This window comes from Primulina eburnea, chromosome 14 (assembly GCF_022965805.1).
Source record: "Primulina eburnea isolate SZY01 chromosome 14, ASM2296580v1, whole genome shotgun sequence".
Lineage (NCBI taxonomy): Eukaryota > Viridiplantae > Streptophyta > Magnoliopsida > Lamiales > Gesneriaceae > Primulina > Primulina eburnea.
In genome coordinates, this window is record NC_133114.1 from 6,639,698 (window position 1) to 6,660,658 (window position 20,961).

A 20,961-nucleotide genomic window follows, 5' to 3' on the forward strand; every position below is an offset into this window, starting at 1 on the left:
TTGTGATAACCACATTAAAATTGTTGTCCAAATATAACCAACATCCTGAAATTACATCAAATTTCGCAAGAAGGGGGAAACATTTGATACAAGGGGAAAACAACGACGCCTAACAGAAATCTTTCCAGTTTCAAGAACAAGAGTAGAGCCGGTGGAGGAGTGTCCTAAAAGCCTCAAAGACCCAAGCTTTAAGTGATTCTACCAAAAGAAAATAAAAGTAAACAACGGGATTCAACGATATATGTTGAAACCTAAAGGCAGTCACTCATCAGTCAGTCACCACTGGGAAAATAACATATCCCTAGCAAATTTTTAAATTTGAAATAAAACTATATATCCTTCTAACGACAACTATATCGTTTCCTAAACATCTGATTGCTCGAACGGTACTCGCACAAATAGCTGCCCATGCAAGGTCACCACAGCGGATGTCAGATGAGGATCGATTCTAGACGGCAAGGTGACTACCTGGGAACACAAAGAGGAAAAGAAACCTCATTCAAATACAAATTAAACAAGTTATGAACAATGTAAACAAATTAAACCCACTCGTATATTTTCCATGAAAAAACAAGACAATGATAAATTGGAAGAACATACAAAGGTCTTGGATCTGGTTAGTTGCTAGAGGTGAGTAAAATATCAATCTACCTGAGCTAACTGATGGAATATAATTAGTTCAGTAATTTGATACTGTTCAATAATTGATCCGTTGCATAATACAATTAATTCAGTACAGTGTCCATGCTTTTCTAAGAAAAAATTTGCCAAGTCAAAAGGTACTATTTTCAAATTATATGTTCGATTCAATTAGTTCGATTATTTTGGTCAGATGATAGTTAAATTAAATTTGATTGGCTAAATTTAGGCGAAAATGTGGACAGGTTAATTCAATATCTAAAACGTATTGACTGAGGAGTAAATTCAATACCGCTGGCCCAAGCTTAAAATCATGTACAGGACAAGCAGATACCAAACCATGTTATGTACTAAGACCACCTGGTCGTCCACAACCAAAATGTATGACAGTCACTTAGATCGATGAGCTTAGAGATCAAAATAAATAAATCCCACGCTTATTTTTTTTAAAAAAAATGGATACAAGACAAATATTCCACTTTCCTCAGTCGTCCTCACATTCACACCAAAATAGATTTAGTAATATAAACCTTGAATGACATATCATAACCTTTTTAAATGGAGTGACACCCCATGGATTATCCTGCTCTTCTGGTTGCCCAGATATCACCAAACGGCCTGCAGGATCCGACTGTACACGCACCTGCCATAGAAGAACGAGGCAGAAATAACAAGTTAGATCATATAAAGACATTCAAAATTTGGTTTTAAACCGAAAAAACAGTGATCCAAATCGAAAAAGCAAACAACCGAACCGAAAACTGAAGTTTTTAATTCGGATATAAATGTTAAAACTAAAGTTTTTATGGTTCAATTTCAGATCATATATGTCAAAACCGAAATGCAGAAAAAAAAAACCAAAATTTAATTTGATTAATAATTTTATTTTTATTTTTATTTAGATTATATCTTTTATGAAATGATATTTAAGTGAATTAAGAATATTACTTTAAATTTTAGTTCTTTGGTATTTTATATAATTCATTTAAAGTAATATTTAAAGAAGATTTACTAAAAAGATAACATATTATATTAAAAAAATGTTTAAATATAAATTTAAATAATTTCCGAAACAGCATAAACCGAACCGAAATAATCGGAAAATGATTTGGATATTGGAATATATATTTTGTAAAACGAAAACCGAAATAACTTGCATAAAACAGAACCGAACCGACCGATGATGAACACCCCTAACAATGACCGATGACACCCAAAAGAATAAGAAATGTACATAAGCCTGTTACTTGCCTCCTCACGCAAAAACCCGGGAACTAAAGCATAGACTTCAAAACAATCTTTCTGCAGAAAATAGTTACTTTAACGTGTAAAATCTCTATGAAATAGCAAACATACACCATTAAATATAAAAGGAATGGTAAGAAAAACGCACAGTTCTTTGCACGTTGACCTTCACCCAATCAGCCGGGACACCAACATCCACAACCATCATCTCCTGTCTGTCCATAACACTGAATTTCGTAAGTGGACAGAAAAGAAGGCATGCAGAACAAGTACATTCAAAACCAGCAACTCAGTCGGACAGGGCATGTGTGACGTGTCCAAAGATGAGGTAACCATATTTCTTTTAGTTCTCATTTCAATGTTAGTAAAGACCTACTTTGACACAGAGAGAGAGGATAATACATAATGAAGAATCCAGAAACCAATTGTCTATGTATGATTATGAATTATGATACATCTAACAACCTTATAGTTAGTTTCTAGAAGATAAAAGATTGGAGTAGAAACGCCAGTAATTTTTTGTCAATACCATCTTCAATTTCTCATCATATTTCCAGACGTCGCCATTCAATGCACCCAAAACAAGCTTCTTACCAAGTAGGGGAATAATTGAGGGGAAGGGAAACAAGGATTTAGTTAAATTGGGAGTTCACAATATCTTATATATTTGGAGAGACTGATCTTTGTTCATTGGAATGACTATTACTGTCGCAACCATTGGTTATTACAAATGGAAACAATACACGACAAGGTTGGGGAGGGGATATGACTGCTTTAGCAGTTGCAAAGGATATGAGTGGGTGGTGAAATCTAGGGGAAGGGGCTTTTGTTTATTGGTATGTGGTACAAATGATGAAAGGTAGCATCAGTTCTAGGGGCAAACTTTGAAGTAGTTGACAGTGGAGGGAGATAGGGTCTAGTAGCTGGGTGGTAGAGGTAAATAGAGGGGTGACACAGGTGGAGACATTACATGAGTGAAGTAAATTGAAGATTTTAACTTCTTTATACTAAAGTTTGGTGGTACTTTATCAAAAAATTCCTAACCACAACCCCTCGGGATAAGAACATGAGTATTCTTCCAAAACGAAAAAGAAAACAATGACGAACAATCCCCACTGACAAAAGTAGAGCTGAATGCAGGATGAAAAGGATTTTATAAAGTTCTACATCATCCTGAAGCAAAATAGAAATCTTTAACATTGGGAAGGCAATTGTCGCCAGAAAGAAATAAGATGTCAAAGGTTATGTCCAGAACCTCATAAGGCTTCAAATTACAAGATCTTAACTGTTGTTTTGATGCCAAACGTGCAACTTTGACAGCTTGCTCAACAGGAGATGATCCCTTACGCTTCAGAAAACCTTGGGCAATAACAAACACCAATGATGTAAAATCCAAAATATGGAAAATAAAGTTATAAAAGGACCAATCCAGTTACGGTAGCAAGACTTACCAATATTTCTCAAGTGTTTTTCACGCTTCAACGATGTAATTGGGTTCTTATCCTGTCAAAACAATATTCAAGAAACAAAAGACGGAAATCTCAATTATTTTTTTTTTTTTTGATAGGAAACAGAATTTTATTAACGGAAATCTCAATTATGGTTAAGTAATACGATCTTAATGGTTTAAGAGACCAAGCACAGACGGAGAGGACATGCAAAAATGAAATTAATTGTGAGTTATACCTTAATGATTGGATCTCCAACCTCACCATTGCCGAGAAGGCGCTGGGAATGCCATCCCTGCATGGCACGAGCAGCAGCATCCCTTCTTGCCCTACCACCTGATCCTGGAGCATGGTTAGGATCCACCTGCAAGTATTGGAAATTGGATCACCAAATTTTATAACATATACAGTTTCTTGTCATCAGAAACTGTTCAACATTCAAAATATTGCAATCCAGGAATATTACAAAACTTGTTAAATATTGCTTTGAAAAGAGATGTTATAGCCTGGAATTCAACTTGCATCACAAGTACAACATATGAAAAGGAGTCTGAACTACTATCACAATTAGCAAAAGTCAAAAAAAGGAATCACCAGATTCCCAGAAACAGGATCCGATAAAGTAGCTCACAAGTACAACATATGAATAGGAGTACTATCACACTTAGCAGAAATCAAAAAGGGAAAAAATAAGGAATCACCTGATTCCCAGAAACAGGATCCGGTAAAGTGGCGTCAGTGAATGGTAGCACACCGTTACGCATTTTGTACTTTTCATACTCCAACAGCGCCTGCAAGACAAATCATCAGCTCTAGAACGCGCAAGAAAAAAAAAAGATTTTCTATGACCATGTATAACCCACAATAGACATCGGACTGTCGTGTACGAATGTCCATAATGTAGACAGATCAACAAGTAAAAGCTAACTGTACCACCAAACAATCAAAGATTAAAGAAAAAACGAAATAAATGGTATGCATTGAAATGTAAAAAGAAAACAGCAAGGAGACTTTTTCATGGCATGTCAAACATTGCCAACTTCATGCTTAGCAAGTTGTTAAAATGTCAGTAATTCGATCCCAAATGTGACAGCAGAACAGCCGTAAAATACTCCAAGTCCATTTCCTTATCATTGTAAGAAGAGAAAAATAACTCTAATGAACAAAATTTTTCCCAGAAGCAGCGTGAGGAGGAACATGACATGGCATTCCTGATCCAGGAGAAAAGGTCGAACAAAACAAGACAGTAATGACCTACTACCTAGACTTTTACAGTATCCAATTATTACCTTGTCTTATAGCTCAAGCTGCTGGAAATGTTAACAAATAATACTAAACATCCCTAGTAACCACCCAACTAGTGTTTAGCAGTCTTTAAACACTTCCTATCACGTCAAGCTCGTTTTCCCAAATAGAGTGATGACAAGACTTATCATACAGGTCACTTTTTCATAGTCACTCATATATATAGGTAAGAGAGAATTTTCTTACAAGTAGAAATTATAAAATGGTGCATTGACTTCATGGAATTCAATCAGTTATTTGGAATAGGAAAAAAACGACAAAAATGAAGGTTCAAATCTTCTGTCCACATCCAGCCATAGTAATTTGGAAAACTCAAACAGCGACAAACATGAATATATGAATGATGAATATGCTCCTTTCGTCACAAACAAAAGAACAAAATGACACTTTATTACACCATTCCAAGGTTCATTGCTTGCACCATTATACAGTCACATAGACACACATGTAATGCCAAAAAACAAGATACCTAGACAAAAAAACAAGAAAGATTGGCTTCTAAACCACCAATACATGAAAGAACTGCTTTACAATGATAAATCATGAAAGAAACTTGTGATTATAACCTTCTCATAGAAACCTCGAAACGTCCAAGAAACAGTGGTGCAGGTCCTGTTTAAAGTAGCAAACAATATTTAGACACATAGATGTCCACTTCAAAGAAATTAAGAAACTGAAGAAATGTGTAGATTATGACACAGTCCATGAGAGTGTGCATTAATAAGCATATAAGTGGTCCTAAGTACAATAAACATATCGGATTTACTCATAGAATATAAATAAAGTTTTACTCACTTGGGAGGCCTAAAGGATTCTCCTACTTGACGCCACAACTTCAATGAAGTAACCTACAAATTGAGAATCGAGATTAAGGTTATACAGGTTTCAATCATACTAATCAATTAAATCTTTAAACCAAAATACAATTTTAAAAGGTAAAAAGATCAACATGGCATTCAAAAAGTAGTATAGATCAACAGATATAAATTAAAGATCCCTTAATCAAAGCCTCTAATTCTTCATATGATTGTTTTCCATACACAATTAAGTATAACCATAAATGTACTTATCAAACTACAGTAATTAGCACCCCATACAAATTGGGGAAAATGAAAAAGAACACATTAATTGTAGTCGTGAAATCAAGCACACATCATCACCTTGACTTTATTTCAAAACAGGTGTAGCTTTCTTAAGTCTGTACAACATCTTGTTACCTTCAGCAATATATCCCCAGTTTGCTTCTTGTATATCCATATACACTTCTAACAAGTCAACCAATGAGAAGACATTCTTTGCATCTAGTTGAAACATGGTCCACTCCTTATTCATGACAATGGACAGAATGACTCGAACTGTATTTGGTCAATCAACAGGAGAGAATCTCAAAATAATCTACATCGTTCAAGTTTATAGCATTTAGCAACTAAGTTGCCTAGATACCAAGCAATTATATGATTGGGCTCGTGTATGACAGAAAAGATCTATGACTGACCAACGATGTGAATGCGTTGAGGGACGTGGGTGGTGGTCGGGATCTATGCTTAAACTTTAAAGGCTTGGTGTTGGTCAAGATCGCGGAGGCATAATACATTCATTCCTTTGTCAATAGACTTGCAATGCCATGTGCATTGAGATGAAGACTATAAACATCCTTGGAAGAAGGATCAATAAGTTAAGGAAGTGGAATGGAGAGGTTGATTCATCAATATCAGAGAAATGTAAATAGGGAGAATCCTCAAGATTGGTTTGGTCATCCTTGCAGAATTTTAACTAATATTCAACAATATCAGTTAATTGTTGAAGTGGTCAACATTATTCTTTAATATAGTACATATAAACATCAGTCTTTAGAGAAACAGTTCCTCTTATTCCATATTCCAAATTCCAATGAGAAATAACAAATAAGAGGTCTAAATGTCCTTGCATAAGTTTAAACTAGATAGGGCCACAAGAGTGGTAATAGTTAAAAATACACAGCGAGAACAAACAAAGTACTCTCACATTTTCAATATATGTGTTAAACTCATGACTTAGCTTGGTTTACCAGCTTTATCAAGATCCAAATGAACTAGTAAAAAAGGTTTGCCTTTAAAAAATGTCTGTTTTGTTTTGTCTAGTGGCTTTAACCATATAACTTCTAAGCCCTATGGGAGACACAAGGTCATATACCAACCTTGTATTCTTGACTGTAGAGTACATCAAAGCGTTAAAATATGCATTAACCCAGTACTACTGTAACGCTCCAAAAATTTAAAAATCCACCTAGACCGCATGAATCTATTTCAATTGCAAGGTATGATTTATCTAGTTAAATTATAATTTAAAAGTATAGAATTTTAAAAATATTTTATTTAGCCATGACTTTTCAGGTTTAATGGTTTTGAGATGGCTACCAGAGGAAGATGCCTCAACACAGTAAATTTTATTTAGGATTTTTGAGGTGAAAGTTTATAAAAATTAAAATAATTGATATTATGCAAGGAGGGTCAAATTGTTACATTTTTGTCTAAGTTAAAATGCACCATGTAATCTATTTCAAATGTAAAATATGATTTTCTAGTTAAATTATAATTTATAGGTAAAAAAATTTTAAAGATATTTTTAATTAGCCATGACTTTGAGATAAAGTTATGAAATCAATTTTTGATATGTCAATAGAGATCTTATAAAATCTGGACTCATAATGAATATGAGATAGTAATTGCGTTGAACGTGAAAGGTGAATTAAAGTTTTAACTCACTATTGAGTTGAGATTTTAAGAATATAGTTAAGGTATATTGAGCATTAGCTTAAGCTCCAAGATTTCATGTAGGTGTTCAGTTCTACATTGAGATTTTACAAGCAATTATGAAATTATGATTTCTTTTTGGTAAATAAAATTTCAAGGAAACGATGATAATTTAGCATAAGAGAAAGTTCAACCATGTGAACAAGTTCGGGTAAATTAGCTTTTGGTGGCTAGGTAACAACATGATGAACTTAACAAAAGGTTGACGAGTTTTAGTTGTAATTTAATACTATACTAAGGTAAAAGATAATTATAAGAAAAATTGTAATAGTACATAAAAAAACGTACATATTGAAATTTCAAGTATATTTAGTTGACTCAATTATGTACATTTTAAAAGCACAAATTTCTATGGTCTATAAATTTAGACACAACGAAGTTTATGATAAAATCATGATATGTAGTTTGTAACTTGAATTAGAATATTTAGACGTGAATCATTTAATTTTTTAAATTTATTTAAGCTTTGGATTTAAGAAATTGTTTATGCTAGTGCAAAGAAAAATATTTATAGTTAATGTAAGTTGTACCAGTGAGGTATCAGTTAGGAATAATTTGTTACAATGATATTATGACTTATAATCATGGATACTATAGGATATATCAATATAAGTGTTAGTAAAATATTTTTGTGGCGAATTAAAATTTAGATCATGACGACTAAAGAAAAATCAGACATGGACGACGACAAACTCGGTTATGTCGCTGTCATAGGAGATTCTCTTCTGCCCCAATTATGTTCTGTGGATATAGTTTTAAAATTTAAATATACGTATATATACATGAATATGTGCACACATATATATAGTTCATGCACGAGGACCTAAAAATTGGACAGAAGCTTTTTAGGAGAGTACGTACAGCATGTTCCACAATTGAGCAAATAATTGAGTGTATGGGGTTTTGCTTTTAAAATGAAATCTAAAGTTTTTTGATGTTTTGGTATCAATGATTGATGGGTGTGTGAGTTGTGGAATATTTTAAATATATAAACGTATATATATGTGTGTGTATATATAGACACATACACACACACATATACATGAGAAATTTTATTTTTTAGAATATTTTTAGGACGTTCAACTATAGCTCGTCTCATAGCCAACACTAACTAGACTGAAGGGGTGTTAAGGCTTTCCCACAAAGTACTAGCATTCTTAAGCATTATATCAAGGAAACAAAATCTGCTGGACAAGTGACAAGAAAAAATTAAGAGGATGTCATGAGCTATTAATGTAGGGGCATGTTCAAGCTTGCGTTAAAACCTTTTTGTTGTTAAGTGCCCAACCAATAAAGGAACAGAGGATATATCAAGGAACATGCTGAGGAAATAACTTCATTTTAGTCGATTCCTTGTGAAAGATGATAGAACAAACAATAAGAACGAGCAATCCCAGGCACACCTGTTCATAGCCACCGAGTCTGATCACGGCTCTCCACAACCTGTTTCAAATAGAATGTAATAAGAAACTGGATTTTGAAAATCTTCATGTGATGCAAAACGACTACATTAGACTTACTTGAGGCAATTCAATGGTTCTTGGTAGAATTTTGGAGGCTTAAACTCCAAGCACCTTTCTCTATGGAAAGTTTCGAGCTCCTTCATAAACGCAGACTGCTCCTCTTCTGTTCCCGATTCATTCCCTGTTCCATCATCCGCATCCAATAGGAAATGTTTAGAAGGGGTTCCAAGTACAGTTTCGCGTGTTCCATTAAGTTGGGGTTCGTGCAACTTTGTCTCCATTTTCCGCTGCACCTTTGTATCTGCAAATACACCATTTAGTTCCTCATTTCCGTTCTTGGTCGCAACCTCCTCCTCTTTCACCCCGTATACCGTTCCCTCCTCTTCCTGGACATTTCTCTTTTGAGTAAAAACATCGCTCAATTCCTCCTCCCTGGATCCGTTCTCTGCAGATGACAAAATACCCGGAACCAGATCCGTTGATTCTTCTTCCAGCTTTACGCGTTCTGCTTCTACGTCCGGCAATGCCCTGTTCAACACAACAGAGTCGCCGCTTATATCTTTAGAATTATCATCTACAGTGGAAGGAACTTTTCCCTCAGCCCCGTCTTCCAGCAATTGAGAATTCCCATTCACATGTTCGGCGGCCCGGGGAGCATCTTTCAGATCACTTTCTCCATTTTCACCCTCTAATTCGTTCTGAATTTCCGTATCCTTGGAATCTTGAAACTCTTCATTTTCAATGATCGATGTCTGAAGATTATCAGGAGCAGCAGCGGCTGCCCCACCTCCATGTGCATCCCTAACAGCTTCTTCGTTATCCTCCATCCCTCGTCTGCCGTTTATATCAAGCCCTCCCAGTTTAAAAAAATAAAGAAAACCTAATTGAAGTATTCCTGGACCCTAATCTTTTCTAGCAAGAACACATTCGATGGCAAAAATTCCGTGTCCTAGAGGAAATGCCAAATTGGGAAATTTAGGGAAAAAGAACTCAGTTTATTTTTTAAAAAAAATCCACAAACTTAATTTATACTGGCCAACGAATATATGAGTATAATATATTAAACAATCATGATATTACAACATTATGACACTGAAATATTTTGTATCATAATATATTCAAGAAAATAAATGATACATATTATATCAATGGTGTATTTGAATTTAGTAAATTATCTTGATGATTTAAAACAATTAGACGTTGACATGTGCTAGTATTTCTTTGCTCAAAATTTGATGTCATTGTTTGATAAGATAATGTCGGGATATGACACATTTGTCCAACCGTAGCTGCGGTAATACCTGGCATTAAAAGTGAATGTCAAATATTTAATTATTACATGTGGATTTAGTTTCAAATATTGGCTTGCATATCATGTAAAAGAAATGTTTAAAATCGTTCAACTTCAAACAATGAAAATGAAATCTACCACCTTCATTTGAAGAAGTTTCCATTATTGTATTTGTTGTGGTAGTCATAGCCATATTGTTGTCGGTGGGAACTGAAAAATGTATAAGAGCTTATACGTGTGTAGTAGAATAAATAAATAAAAATCAGAAATAATAATATAAATGTTAAAAAAATGGAAAATATTGAATGATAAAAAGGAAGTAGTGCATATTTTATATAACATATCATTCAAATGTGTAGTAACATCTGACATTTCAAAGTTGGATTCATTAGAATATGTAGCATGTGCACTTCTAATATATGTCTTTGGTAGTTTGACCGACGTTGGCCTAGTTTGCTTGTCGTTGATCTTGTGTGATTAATTGTCTTTGTGCTCGTCGTCGCGCTATGTTTAATTGACGCATTTCATTGTCATTGCGATTGGTATGAGTAGTAACCCATGTAGGAGGAGAAGACATGCAACTATTAAATATAGATCTCGACATGTATAAGTTTCAATAATTATAGAAATAAAATAATAAATTCACCAAAAACATATATGTCATCCTTACATCGATATACCACTGAGCAAAGAGTAAAAAATAAATCATTGTATAAACATATTCCAAAATCTAAATTAGAATTACGTATAAATGCTAACCAGTTACATTTCAAACTTTAAACTTGAACTTCACAACTCTTTGATTAACTCTCTATTCAGAAGCCTGTTATATATCACATGATCAACAACCACAAATTGGATATGTGCAAAACAATAGTATAAAACACGTAAATATATTTGAGTGTTAAAGGATCATAAGAATTTCCGCAGTAATAAATTAGCTAACCATAATAATCCATACATCATATATTGAAATTTTAAAATATATGAAAATATTAAAAACATAAACAATTTATAAACATGAAAACGAAATTTAAAAATGAATAGAATAATTACAACATAACAAAAAAAATGAAAACATATTTTTTTTCATTGAAAATATAATTTCGTGATTTTACATTCCAAAATACAATAATTCTCAAATATTATATGATCATAATACTATACATTATGATGAGATCGGTTACGGGGATCACCGTTGATCTACAATAGTTCACTTCTTGAAATATTGAACACATATGAATTAAATCGAGTTTGGTTAAAAACCAAGCGGAAGATACTCGAAATAATCCTTCGTAGAAACCGATTAAATATTTTGTAAACCATTTAAAATATATACAAGTTGAATGAGAAAAAATATTTTAGTTGAAGCATTTTATCAAACACTTGGTATGTAATATTTTGGTATTTGAAGAACACAAAAAGTGCTTCAACAATGCATCTTTAAAACTATGAAAAATGATAAGTAAATGCAATAAACAAATAGACATGAATTTGTTTATGGATGTTCGGAGATTTAAATACTCCTACGTCACCCCTTTTTCCCCTTGGGAAGGATTCACTAGAAGACTTTGATTTATACAACATTTTGTACAAACTCATTTAGCTAGGACTTATCCACTGCCTAAACCGAACTCCTAGCACTCAAGATTGTAGGCAGCACCTCACAATCAGCATATTGTTTAATGTCTCATATGCAAAGACTGAAAGCGGACCGGTTACGGAGGCCGGAAACGCAACGGAAGCGAAAAACAAAAATTTTGAGCATAAATTTCGGCCCCCATATATTTTTTTGTGCAACATTTACAAAAACTAAAAACATGCATAGGATGTTTTAAGAAATATACCTATCAACTCCTTAGAGTTGATGAAATGGCTCCAACTTTGTTTTAAATAACAAAGCTCTTGTTTGGTGGACAAATCTACAAGCTCACCTTCTTCTCCCAAAGAATTAGGCCCACCACTCAACAAGGTAAATCCCCTCAAGTTTTGCACTAGAAAAACTTGAGGATTTTTCAAAGAGAATGATTTTCTTCCAAGAAAATGAAGAACAAAAGAGAAAGAAAAATGGAGAGAAAATCTTCCAAGAAATTTCGGCCAAGTGATGATATATGGGAGTGTGGGAGAATAGCCTAGGTATTGTGAAAAGTTGTCTCTCAAAAGTTGCATGCCTTTTGAATATTTTATTAAAAAGTAATCAAGGCTCTTCACCTCCCAAGCATGCAATCCCTACATGTCTCACTTGTATATTATATGGTTTTTAACACATTAAAAAACCATAGACTAAATTTTATTATCTCAAACACATTTGAGATAAATTAAATATTACTTGATTTTACTCAAGTCCCACTAGTTAAATAATTATTTAAATTGAGCTCTACAAGACTCAATATTATTTAATTAATTCAACACTTGAATTAATTTAATTATTTAGACTCTACTAGGTCTACTAGTGTTTAATTAATTCAACACTTGAATTAATTTAATTTAGTCCACAACAATGTTTATGAAAATCACAATTTTCAACTACATTATTTACTTGGCCAAATTTTAATCTTAGGAACACTTCCATAAATTAAAATTTATATTTCTCTCATAGAAGTCATACTTCTAATTTTCTTTACGCTTATAAACACATTTATAAGCCGTTCAACACATTGAACTATTTTACTTCTCTTCGGGATTTACTAAGCAAGTACTTGTGTGGCCCTCAATGGTTCATTGATACAACTAGCCGTGGGTTCACATCTCAATGTGATTCGGACTAAACATGTCCTTATACGAGCATACCCCAATTGCTCCATTCTTACTTATCAACTCCTTGATAGTAAGAACGTCAGAACTCAAGTCTGATAGTACCCAACCAATCACGTTAAACGCCTAGCAGCATCGCTTACGTAATTCCCTAGGTATCACATGATAGTGCCTGCAAGAACCATTCAATTATGGTTAGCGTACAGTACGGTCCCTTCAGCTCATATATCCCGACCGATTCGACAACTATTGGTATATCGAGAGTTGTCAATGAATCGATACTATGTGTCATGTCGTGGTTGCATCGATGGTGTAATCTATGAAACCCCTTTCATAATTACCACCATACTCTGATCAGAGATTTCAACCCACACATACATGAAAAACACATAGGATATCCATACCCGTAGGTAAGCGGTGAATCCCCGACTACAATGCATCGACTCCTATATGTTTCGCCGTAACACCCAATCTTGCCACCTAATGACCCCAAAAGAGTCGGTAAACAAGTCAAAGTGAAACGCTAGCACATAGAGTCTCAATGTTGTCCCGGGTCATAAGGACTAATGGTGTACAACCATAAACTAGGACGTTTCCACTCGATAAGTGAGAACCACTTGGAAAGTCCTTTATAGAGGGTTGTTCAGTGCACTCTACCAGGAGCACCTATCTGCATGCTCGGACATCACAATGTCCCCTACCAATGAAACATGGTACTCACATCGCAGATACTAGTCTCTAACTCGAGCGGCCTTTATCCTTCTTAGTGGCGGCTGAATCGACTAGGAACGGTTTAGAATATACAGTATTCCAAATATGAGTTTCATGATACTCATCATATGAGCATCTCATATTCTTTCTACTATTTGTATATTCAAGGGCTTTATCTATGCAGCTAGCATGGGTATAAAGATAAAGATGCACCAAATTAATAAATTCAAATATTATTAAAATAAAGATCGTTTATACAAAGAGTTTCATTGTGAACAGTCGGCCAACACTTGGCTCGACGTGCATCTACTCTAACAATCTCCCACTTGCACTAGAGCCAACTACCTATATTCTTTAGACCCATTGATTCGCGATGCTTCTCGAATGATGGTCCTGGTAAAGGCTTAGTTAGTGGATCAGCAACATTATCTGCGGAGCCGACTTTGTCAATCACGACATCTCCTCTTTCCACGATCTCTCTGAGGATGTGGTACTTTCTCAATACGTGTTTGGACTTCTGATGAGACCTTGGCTCCTTCGCCTGAGCTATGGCTCCCTTGTTGTCGCACATCACCGGGATAGGAGCAACTCCATTTGGAATGACGCCCAACTCTTGGACGAAATTCCTAATCCAAACAGCCTCCTTTGCTGCAGCCGATGCAGCAATGTATTCTGCCTCAGTGGTGGAATCCGCAGTACTGTCTTGCTTGGAACTCTTCCAAGAGACAGCACCACCATTGAGCATGAATATGAATCCGGAGGTTGACTTCGAGTCATCAACATCGCTTTGGAAGCTAGAGTCGGTATAGCCTTCCAATTTCAGTTCTCCACCCCCATAGACCAAGAACAGCTTATTGGTCCTTCTCAAATACTTGAGGATGTCTTTCACAGCTTTCCAGTGTGGAAGACCGGGGTTGGATTGATATCTACTCACTACACTTAGTGCAAATGCCACGTCAGGACGTGTAGATATCATCCCATACATGATACTACCAATAGCCGAAGCATACGGAATTCGTGTCATCGCCGCTATCTCTGCATCAGTCTTGGGAGACATAGACTTGGATAGGGACACGCCATGACACATTGGTAGATGTCCTCTCTTGGACTCATCCATCGAGAACCGCTTCACGATGGTATCAATGTATGTGGACTGGGTGAGACCAAGCAATCTTTTTGATCTATCTCTATAGATCTGTATTCCCAATACAAAAGATGCTTCACCCAAGTCCTGCATTGAGAACTTACTTGCTAACCATATCTTTGTTGATTGCAACATTCCTACATCATTCCCAATGAGTAGAATGTCATCAACATAAAGAACTAGGAATGTCACAGCACTCCCACTGACCTTCTTATACACACAGGGTTCCTCAGGATTCTTAGTAAAACCAAACTCTTTGATTGTACTATCGAATCTGAGGTTCCAGCTCCTAGATGCCTGCTTAAGACCATAAATAGATCTTTGAAGTTTGCATACCATATGCTCACTTCCGATAGATGTAAACCCTTCAGGTTGAGACATGTAAATCTCTTCCTTAATATCCCCATTAAGGAAGGCAGTCTTGACATCCATCTGCCATATCTCATAGTCATACCATGCAGCTATGGCTAGCAAAATCCTAATGGACTTGAACATCGCAACTGGAGAAAATGTTTCCTCATAGTCAACACCTTGCCTTTGAGTATACCCTTTTGCTACCAGTCGCGCCTTGAAGGTCAATACCTTCCCATCCGCCCCAAGTTTCCTCTTGTAAATCCATTTACACCCTATGGGAACAATTCCCTCAGGTGGATCCACGAGATTCCACACTTGGTTCGAATGCATGGAATTCATCTCAGATTCCATTGCTTCAAGCCATTTGGATGAATCGGCATCAGATAACGCTTCCTTGAAGGTCCTTGGATCACATCCAAGATTAGGCTCATCATGGCCCTCTTCAAGAAGCAGACCATACCTCACAGGTGGTCTCGAGACTCTCTCGGTTCTTCTAGGAGCTTGTATCTCCTCACTTGGCTTCTCGGGTGTGGGTTCTACAACTGTGGGTGTCTCTCGAACCTCTTCGAGTTCTATCATCTCGCCTTTTCTATCCAATAGAAATTCCTTTTCCAAAAAGGTTGCGTTCCTAGAAACAAACACCTTTGTTTCTTGGGGATGATAGAAGTAATATCCAATTGAATTCTTTGGATATCCCACAAAGTAGCATAAAATGGATCGACTATCCAATTTATCTCCCATTGTCTGCTTCACATAAGCAGGACACCCCCATATTCTTAGATAAGAATACTTGGGAGGCTTACCCATCCATATCTCATATGGAGTCTTGTCAACTGCCTTTGTATGGACATTGTTCAACAACATTGCCGCTGTTTCAAGCGCATATCCCCAAAAGGATGGCGGCAACTCTGTGAACCCCATCATAGACCGAACCATGTCCATCAAAGTCCGGTTACGACGCTCCGAAACACCATTCAACTGCGGTGTAGCGGGCGGAGTCCACTGCGAGAGAATCCCATTCTCTCTAAGATACTCTTGGAACTCGGCACTCAAGTACTCACCACCTCGATCCGATCGAAGTGTCTTGATGCTTCGTCCCAATTGCTTCTCTACTTCACTTCTGAATTCTTTGAACCTTTCAAAGGCTTCAGACTTGTATTTCATTAAATACACATACCCATACCTCGAATGGTCATCGGTAAAGGTGATGAAGTAGGCATGTCCATGCTTAGTGGTGATGCTAAGCGGACCGCACACATCGATATGGATCAAATCCAATAACCCTTTGGCTCGCTCCGCATGGCCCTTAAAGGGAATTTTGGTCATCTTTCCTTTTAGACAGGATTCACAAGTCGTGAGAGCATTAATATCGGACATATCAAACATGCCAACTCCCACTAACTTGTTCATCCTTCTTAGGGATATATGACCTAATCGAGCATGCCATAATTGTGCCGAATTAAGAGTATCTTGTTTGCACTTATTTGTTGTTGTTATCGTTTGGACATTGTTAAGTGGAATATCTTTTAATTTTAAGGTGTAGAGATTGTTTTCAAGTTCACCGGTACCAACTAAACATTCATTCTTGTAAATATTGCAAACACCTTTGCCAAATAAACAAGAATATCCATCAATATCAAGCATAGGAATGGAAATAATGTTTTTAATCAAGTCTGGTACAAATAAAACATCTCTTAATACAAACTTAAAATCATTGTTCAAAATTAAACAAACATCTCCTATGGCCTTGGCAGCAACTCTTGCTCCATTGCCCATCCTTAAGAAGGTCTCACCCTCTCGGAGCCTTCTACTTCTTCCCATCACCTGCAAATCGTTACAGAGATGTGAGCCACAGCCGGTATCCAATACCCAAGAAGTAGAGTTAATCGAGATATTTACTTCAATAAAGAACATACCTTTGGCAGAACCCTTCTGCGCAAGATATTCCCTGCAGTTACGCCTCCAATGTCCAGGCTTCTTGCAGTGGTGACAGATGTCAACAGTCTTTTCAGCCTTCACTGGCGCGGCTGCCACTACGGGACTCGAAGTCTGCCTCTTCAAGGGCTCGCTCTTCTTGGTACGCTGGAAAGAACGCTTCTTTCCCTTCCCAGGTGGACCGGTCTTCGTGCCAGATGAAGAGCCCACAAAAAGAACCTGCTTCTCCTTCTTGATCGTGGACTCAAAGGTCACAAGCATGTTCACCAACTCTTCAAGGCTGGGCTCAAGCTTGTTCATGTTGAAGTTCACGACAAAAGGATCGAAAGAGCTGGGCAGTGACAACAGCAACACATCCGTGGTCAACTCCGATGGCAAGATCAAATCCATGCCTACGAGCTTGTCCACGAGCCCAATCAACTTTAGGCCATGCTCATGGACCGAAGTCCCATCTCGCATGCGTAAAGTGATGAGCTCCTTCACTGTGGCATGCCTCAAAGGCCGAGTCTGCTCACCGAAGAGCTCCTTGAGGTGCATATGAATGTCAGCAGCATTCTTAGCATCCTCGAATCGCCTTTGCAGCTCATCGTTCATCGAAGCCTGCATATAACACTTCGCCTTCAAGTCATGGTCGCACCAATCCTTGTAGGTCTGCAATTCCTCAGGAGTGCAGCCTATAGGAGCCTCAGCAGGGGGCGCCTCAGTAAGTGTATATGCGATCTTCTCCGAGTTTAGGACAATCTTTAAATTTCTTAGCCAAGTGATATAGTTTGGTCCGGTTAGAATGTGTTTTTCGAGAATGACCGAAAACGGGTTGCGAATTGATGACATGTCAAAGATTGTACTGAAAAGTAAAACAGATAAATGTTAATGACTATTTTAAAATATTTAATAAGATATAAAGTTTGGACTTTTACTTTATAAATAATCGCTCCCACTGTTTTGACATTTTCACTACCCTCTAGTGAAAACGGGAAACACTTTCCTCAGAAGGTACGTAAGGTCCAATTAGCGAATTGTGATCCCGAATAATATCGGCCATCACAATTCCTAAAAGGTAGTTTCCAATTGCATCGCCATGCAACCCTCTACGTATACTTTTGTCTCACGTTTGATTAGGACCCAATAATATGACGTCGTTCATCTTTACGTGTCAAGCCTAACCCATCGATATTGAACCTTAATGGACGGTCGCCATGAGTTCCCTCAATAATATGAGCCGAAATCATGGGAGTTCCACGTAGTTCACATCACCATGTCAATGGATGTCACAGCTTTCCGGCACCCAGGGCCCCCTCAATAATATGAGCCGAGCCCCGAGTACGGGTAGCGTTCATCATGCATCCATTGTCGATGGAAGACAAGGAAATTATAAACAAATTTATAATTCCCCTTTTCGGACTTGATATTAATTTTGAATCTTATTCAAAATGAGGGTTTTTAATTTTGAAAGGTCTCATCATTAATTTTATTTTAAAAGCTCGCCATGTTTGATCGTATGTTTGCCGGATTCATGCAACTTTGTTATTATAATAATAATAACGCACATACTCATTATTTATAACATATCATGCATATATTATAAATAGAAAACAGTACAAAGATGATCAATTGCCCCAAAACTAATGGCCCGTGTGAGCCAAACACGGGCCTAGGTCCAATCCTAGGGTAAATGCAGGGATGCAATGCAACTAAATTATTACATTAGCATCCAATATTACATGTCTTCGATCTTCATAATCACCAAGGCCACCATCTTCCAATCTTGATCTTCCACTATTCTAATATTTACAATTAAATATCCATGGCACATAGGGATACATCTCATGGGGGGTGGGAACGGGCCATAAACCAAGCCCACTTTATAAATTGATAATTATTACAATCATACAACACAAATATCCTAGCATACACCTAGCAAATTGGGCTTGGGCTTTTGATCATCCTTCATGCATAATATCACATATCATACACCATCAATTAATTATCACTATAATTAATTGATCCAATATTATATATCTTGATCCAATCACTAACCGCCACAATTATAAATTAAATTAACAAAGTATACAAACACCTTTGTCTACTTTCAAATTAATTTATTTATAATCGAATTTCTTGTAAATCACAATTTACTATAAATAATTAAAGTCCAACTTCAATTATTTATTTTATGAGAAAATATGTGCAACAATTGTAAATTTAAACTTAAGGGCCCAAAAACCATTTTTCACCAAAAATATTTAGGCCCATTTAAATTTCACAAATTATGTTGGCCATCCAATGGCCCAACATCTCAAGGCCCATGACACTAAGATTGTCCAAAACACTTTTGGAAACCCTAGCCGTCATCGCCGTCGCCGGAGCTCCGTCGCCGGATTCCGGCAACAACAAAAAAATGTATAAGAGCTTATACGTGTGTAGTAGAATAAATAAATAAAAATCAGAAATAATAATATAAATGTTAAAAAAATGGAAAATATTGAATGATAAAAAGGAAGTAGTGCATATTTTATATAACATATCATTCAAATGTGTAGTAACATCTGACATTTCAAAGTTGGATTCATTAGAATATGTAGCATGTGCACTTCTAATATATGTCTTTGGTAGTTTGACCGACGTTGGCCTAGTTTGCTTGTCGTTGATCTTGTGTGATTAATTGTCTTTGTGCTCGTCGTCGCGCTATGTTTAATTGACGCATTTCATTGTCATTGCGATTGGTATGAGTAGTAACCCATGTAGGAGGAGAAGACATGCAACTATTAAATATAGATCTCGACATGTATAAGTTTCAATAATTATAGAAATAAAATAATAAATTCACCAAAAACATATATGTCATCCTTACATCGATATACCACTGAGCAAAGAGTAAAAAATAAATCATTGTATAAACATATTCCAAAATCTAAATTAGAATTACGTATAAATGCTAACCAGTTACATTTCAAACTTTAAACTTGAACTTCACAACTCTTTGATTAACTCTCTATTCAGAAGCCTGTTATATATCACATGATCAACAACCACAAATTGGATATGTGCAAAACAATAGTATAAAACACGTAAATATATTTGAGTGTTAAAGGATCATAAGAATTTCCGCAGTAATAAATTAGCTAACCATAATAATCCATACATCATATATTGAAATTTTAAAATATATGAAAATATTAAAAACATAAACAATTTATAAACATGAAAACGAAATTTAAAAATGAATAGAATAATTACAACATAACAAAAAAAATGAAAACATATTTTTTTTCATTGAAAATATAATTTCGTGATTTTACATTCCAAAATACAATAATTCTCAAATATTATATGATCATAATACTATACATTATGATGAGATCGGTTACGGGGATCACCGTTGATCTACAATAGTTCACTTCTTGAAATATTGAACACATATGAATTAAATCGAGTTTGGTTAAAAACCAAGCGGAAGATACTCGAAATAATCCTTCGTAGAAACCGATTAAATATTTTGTAAACCATTTAAAATATATACAAGTTGAATGAGAAAAAATATTTTAGTTGAAGCATTTTATCAAACACTTGGTATGTAATATTTTGGTATTTGAAGAACACAAAAAGTGCTTCAACAATGCATCTTTAAAACTATGAAAAATGATAAGTAAATGCAATAAACAAATAGACATGAATTTGTTTATGGATGTTCGGAGATTTAAATACTCCTACGTCACCCCTTTTTCCCCTTGGGAAGGATTCACTAGAAGACTTTGATTTATACAACATTTTGTACAAACTCATTTAGCTAGGACTTATCCACTGCCTAAACCGAACTCCTAGCACTCAAGATTGTAGGCAGCACCTCACAATCAGCATATTGTTTAATGTCTCATATGCA

At 35.8% G+C, this 20,961-nt stretch overlaps 1 protein-coding gene across 2 annotated transcripts; it reads right to left on the bottom strand.

The window, feature by feature from the left end:
- Positions 1-6: 6 nt before the first annotated feature.
- Positions 7-9,871, bottom strand: LOC140811565 (AT-rich interactive domain-containing protein 6-like). 2 transcript variants are annotated; one of them, XM_073169521.1, is made up of 12 exons: positions 8,950-9,871; positions 8,833-8,872; positions 5,433-5,485; positions 5,204-5,249; positions 4,034-4,123; positions 3,571-3,696; positions 3,336-3,387; positions 3,171-3,243; positions 2,033-2,099; positions 1,891-1,941; positions 1,190-1,282; positions 7-468 (listed from the first exon to the last, which is right to left on the bottom strand). In XM_073169521.1, exons 1-12 carry the CDS (start codon positions 9,717-9,719, stop codon positions 364-366), a joined length of 1,566 nt encoding a protein of 521 aa, XP_073025622.1. In that variant the 5' UTR covers positions 9,720-9,871; the 3' UTR covers positions 7-363. The 2 variants fall into 2 exon arrangements, with proteins under 2 accessions (XP_073025622.1, XP_073025621.1); XM_073169520.1 differs by lacking the exons at positions 7-468; positions 1,190-1,282 and adding an exon at positions 1,581-1,791 and having other exon boundaries at positions 1,838-1,941.
- Between the last annotated feature and the right edge of the window lie 11,090 nt (positions 9,872-20,961).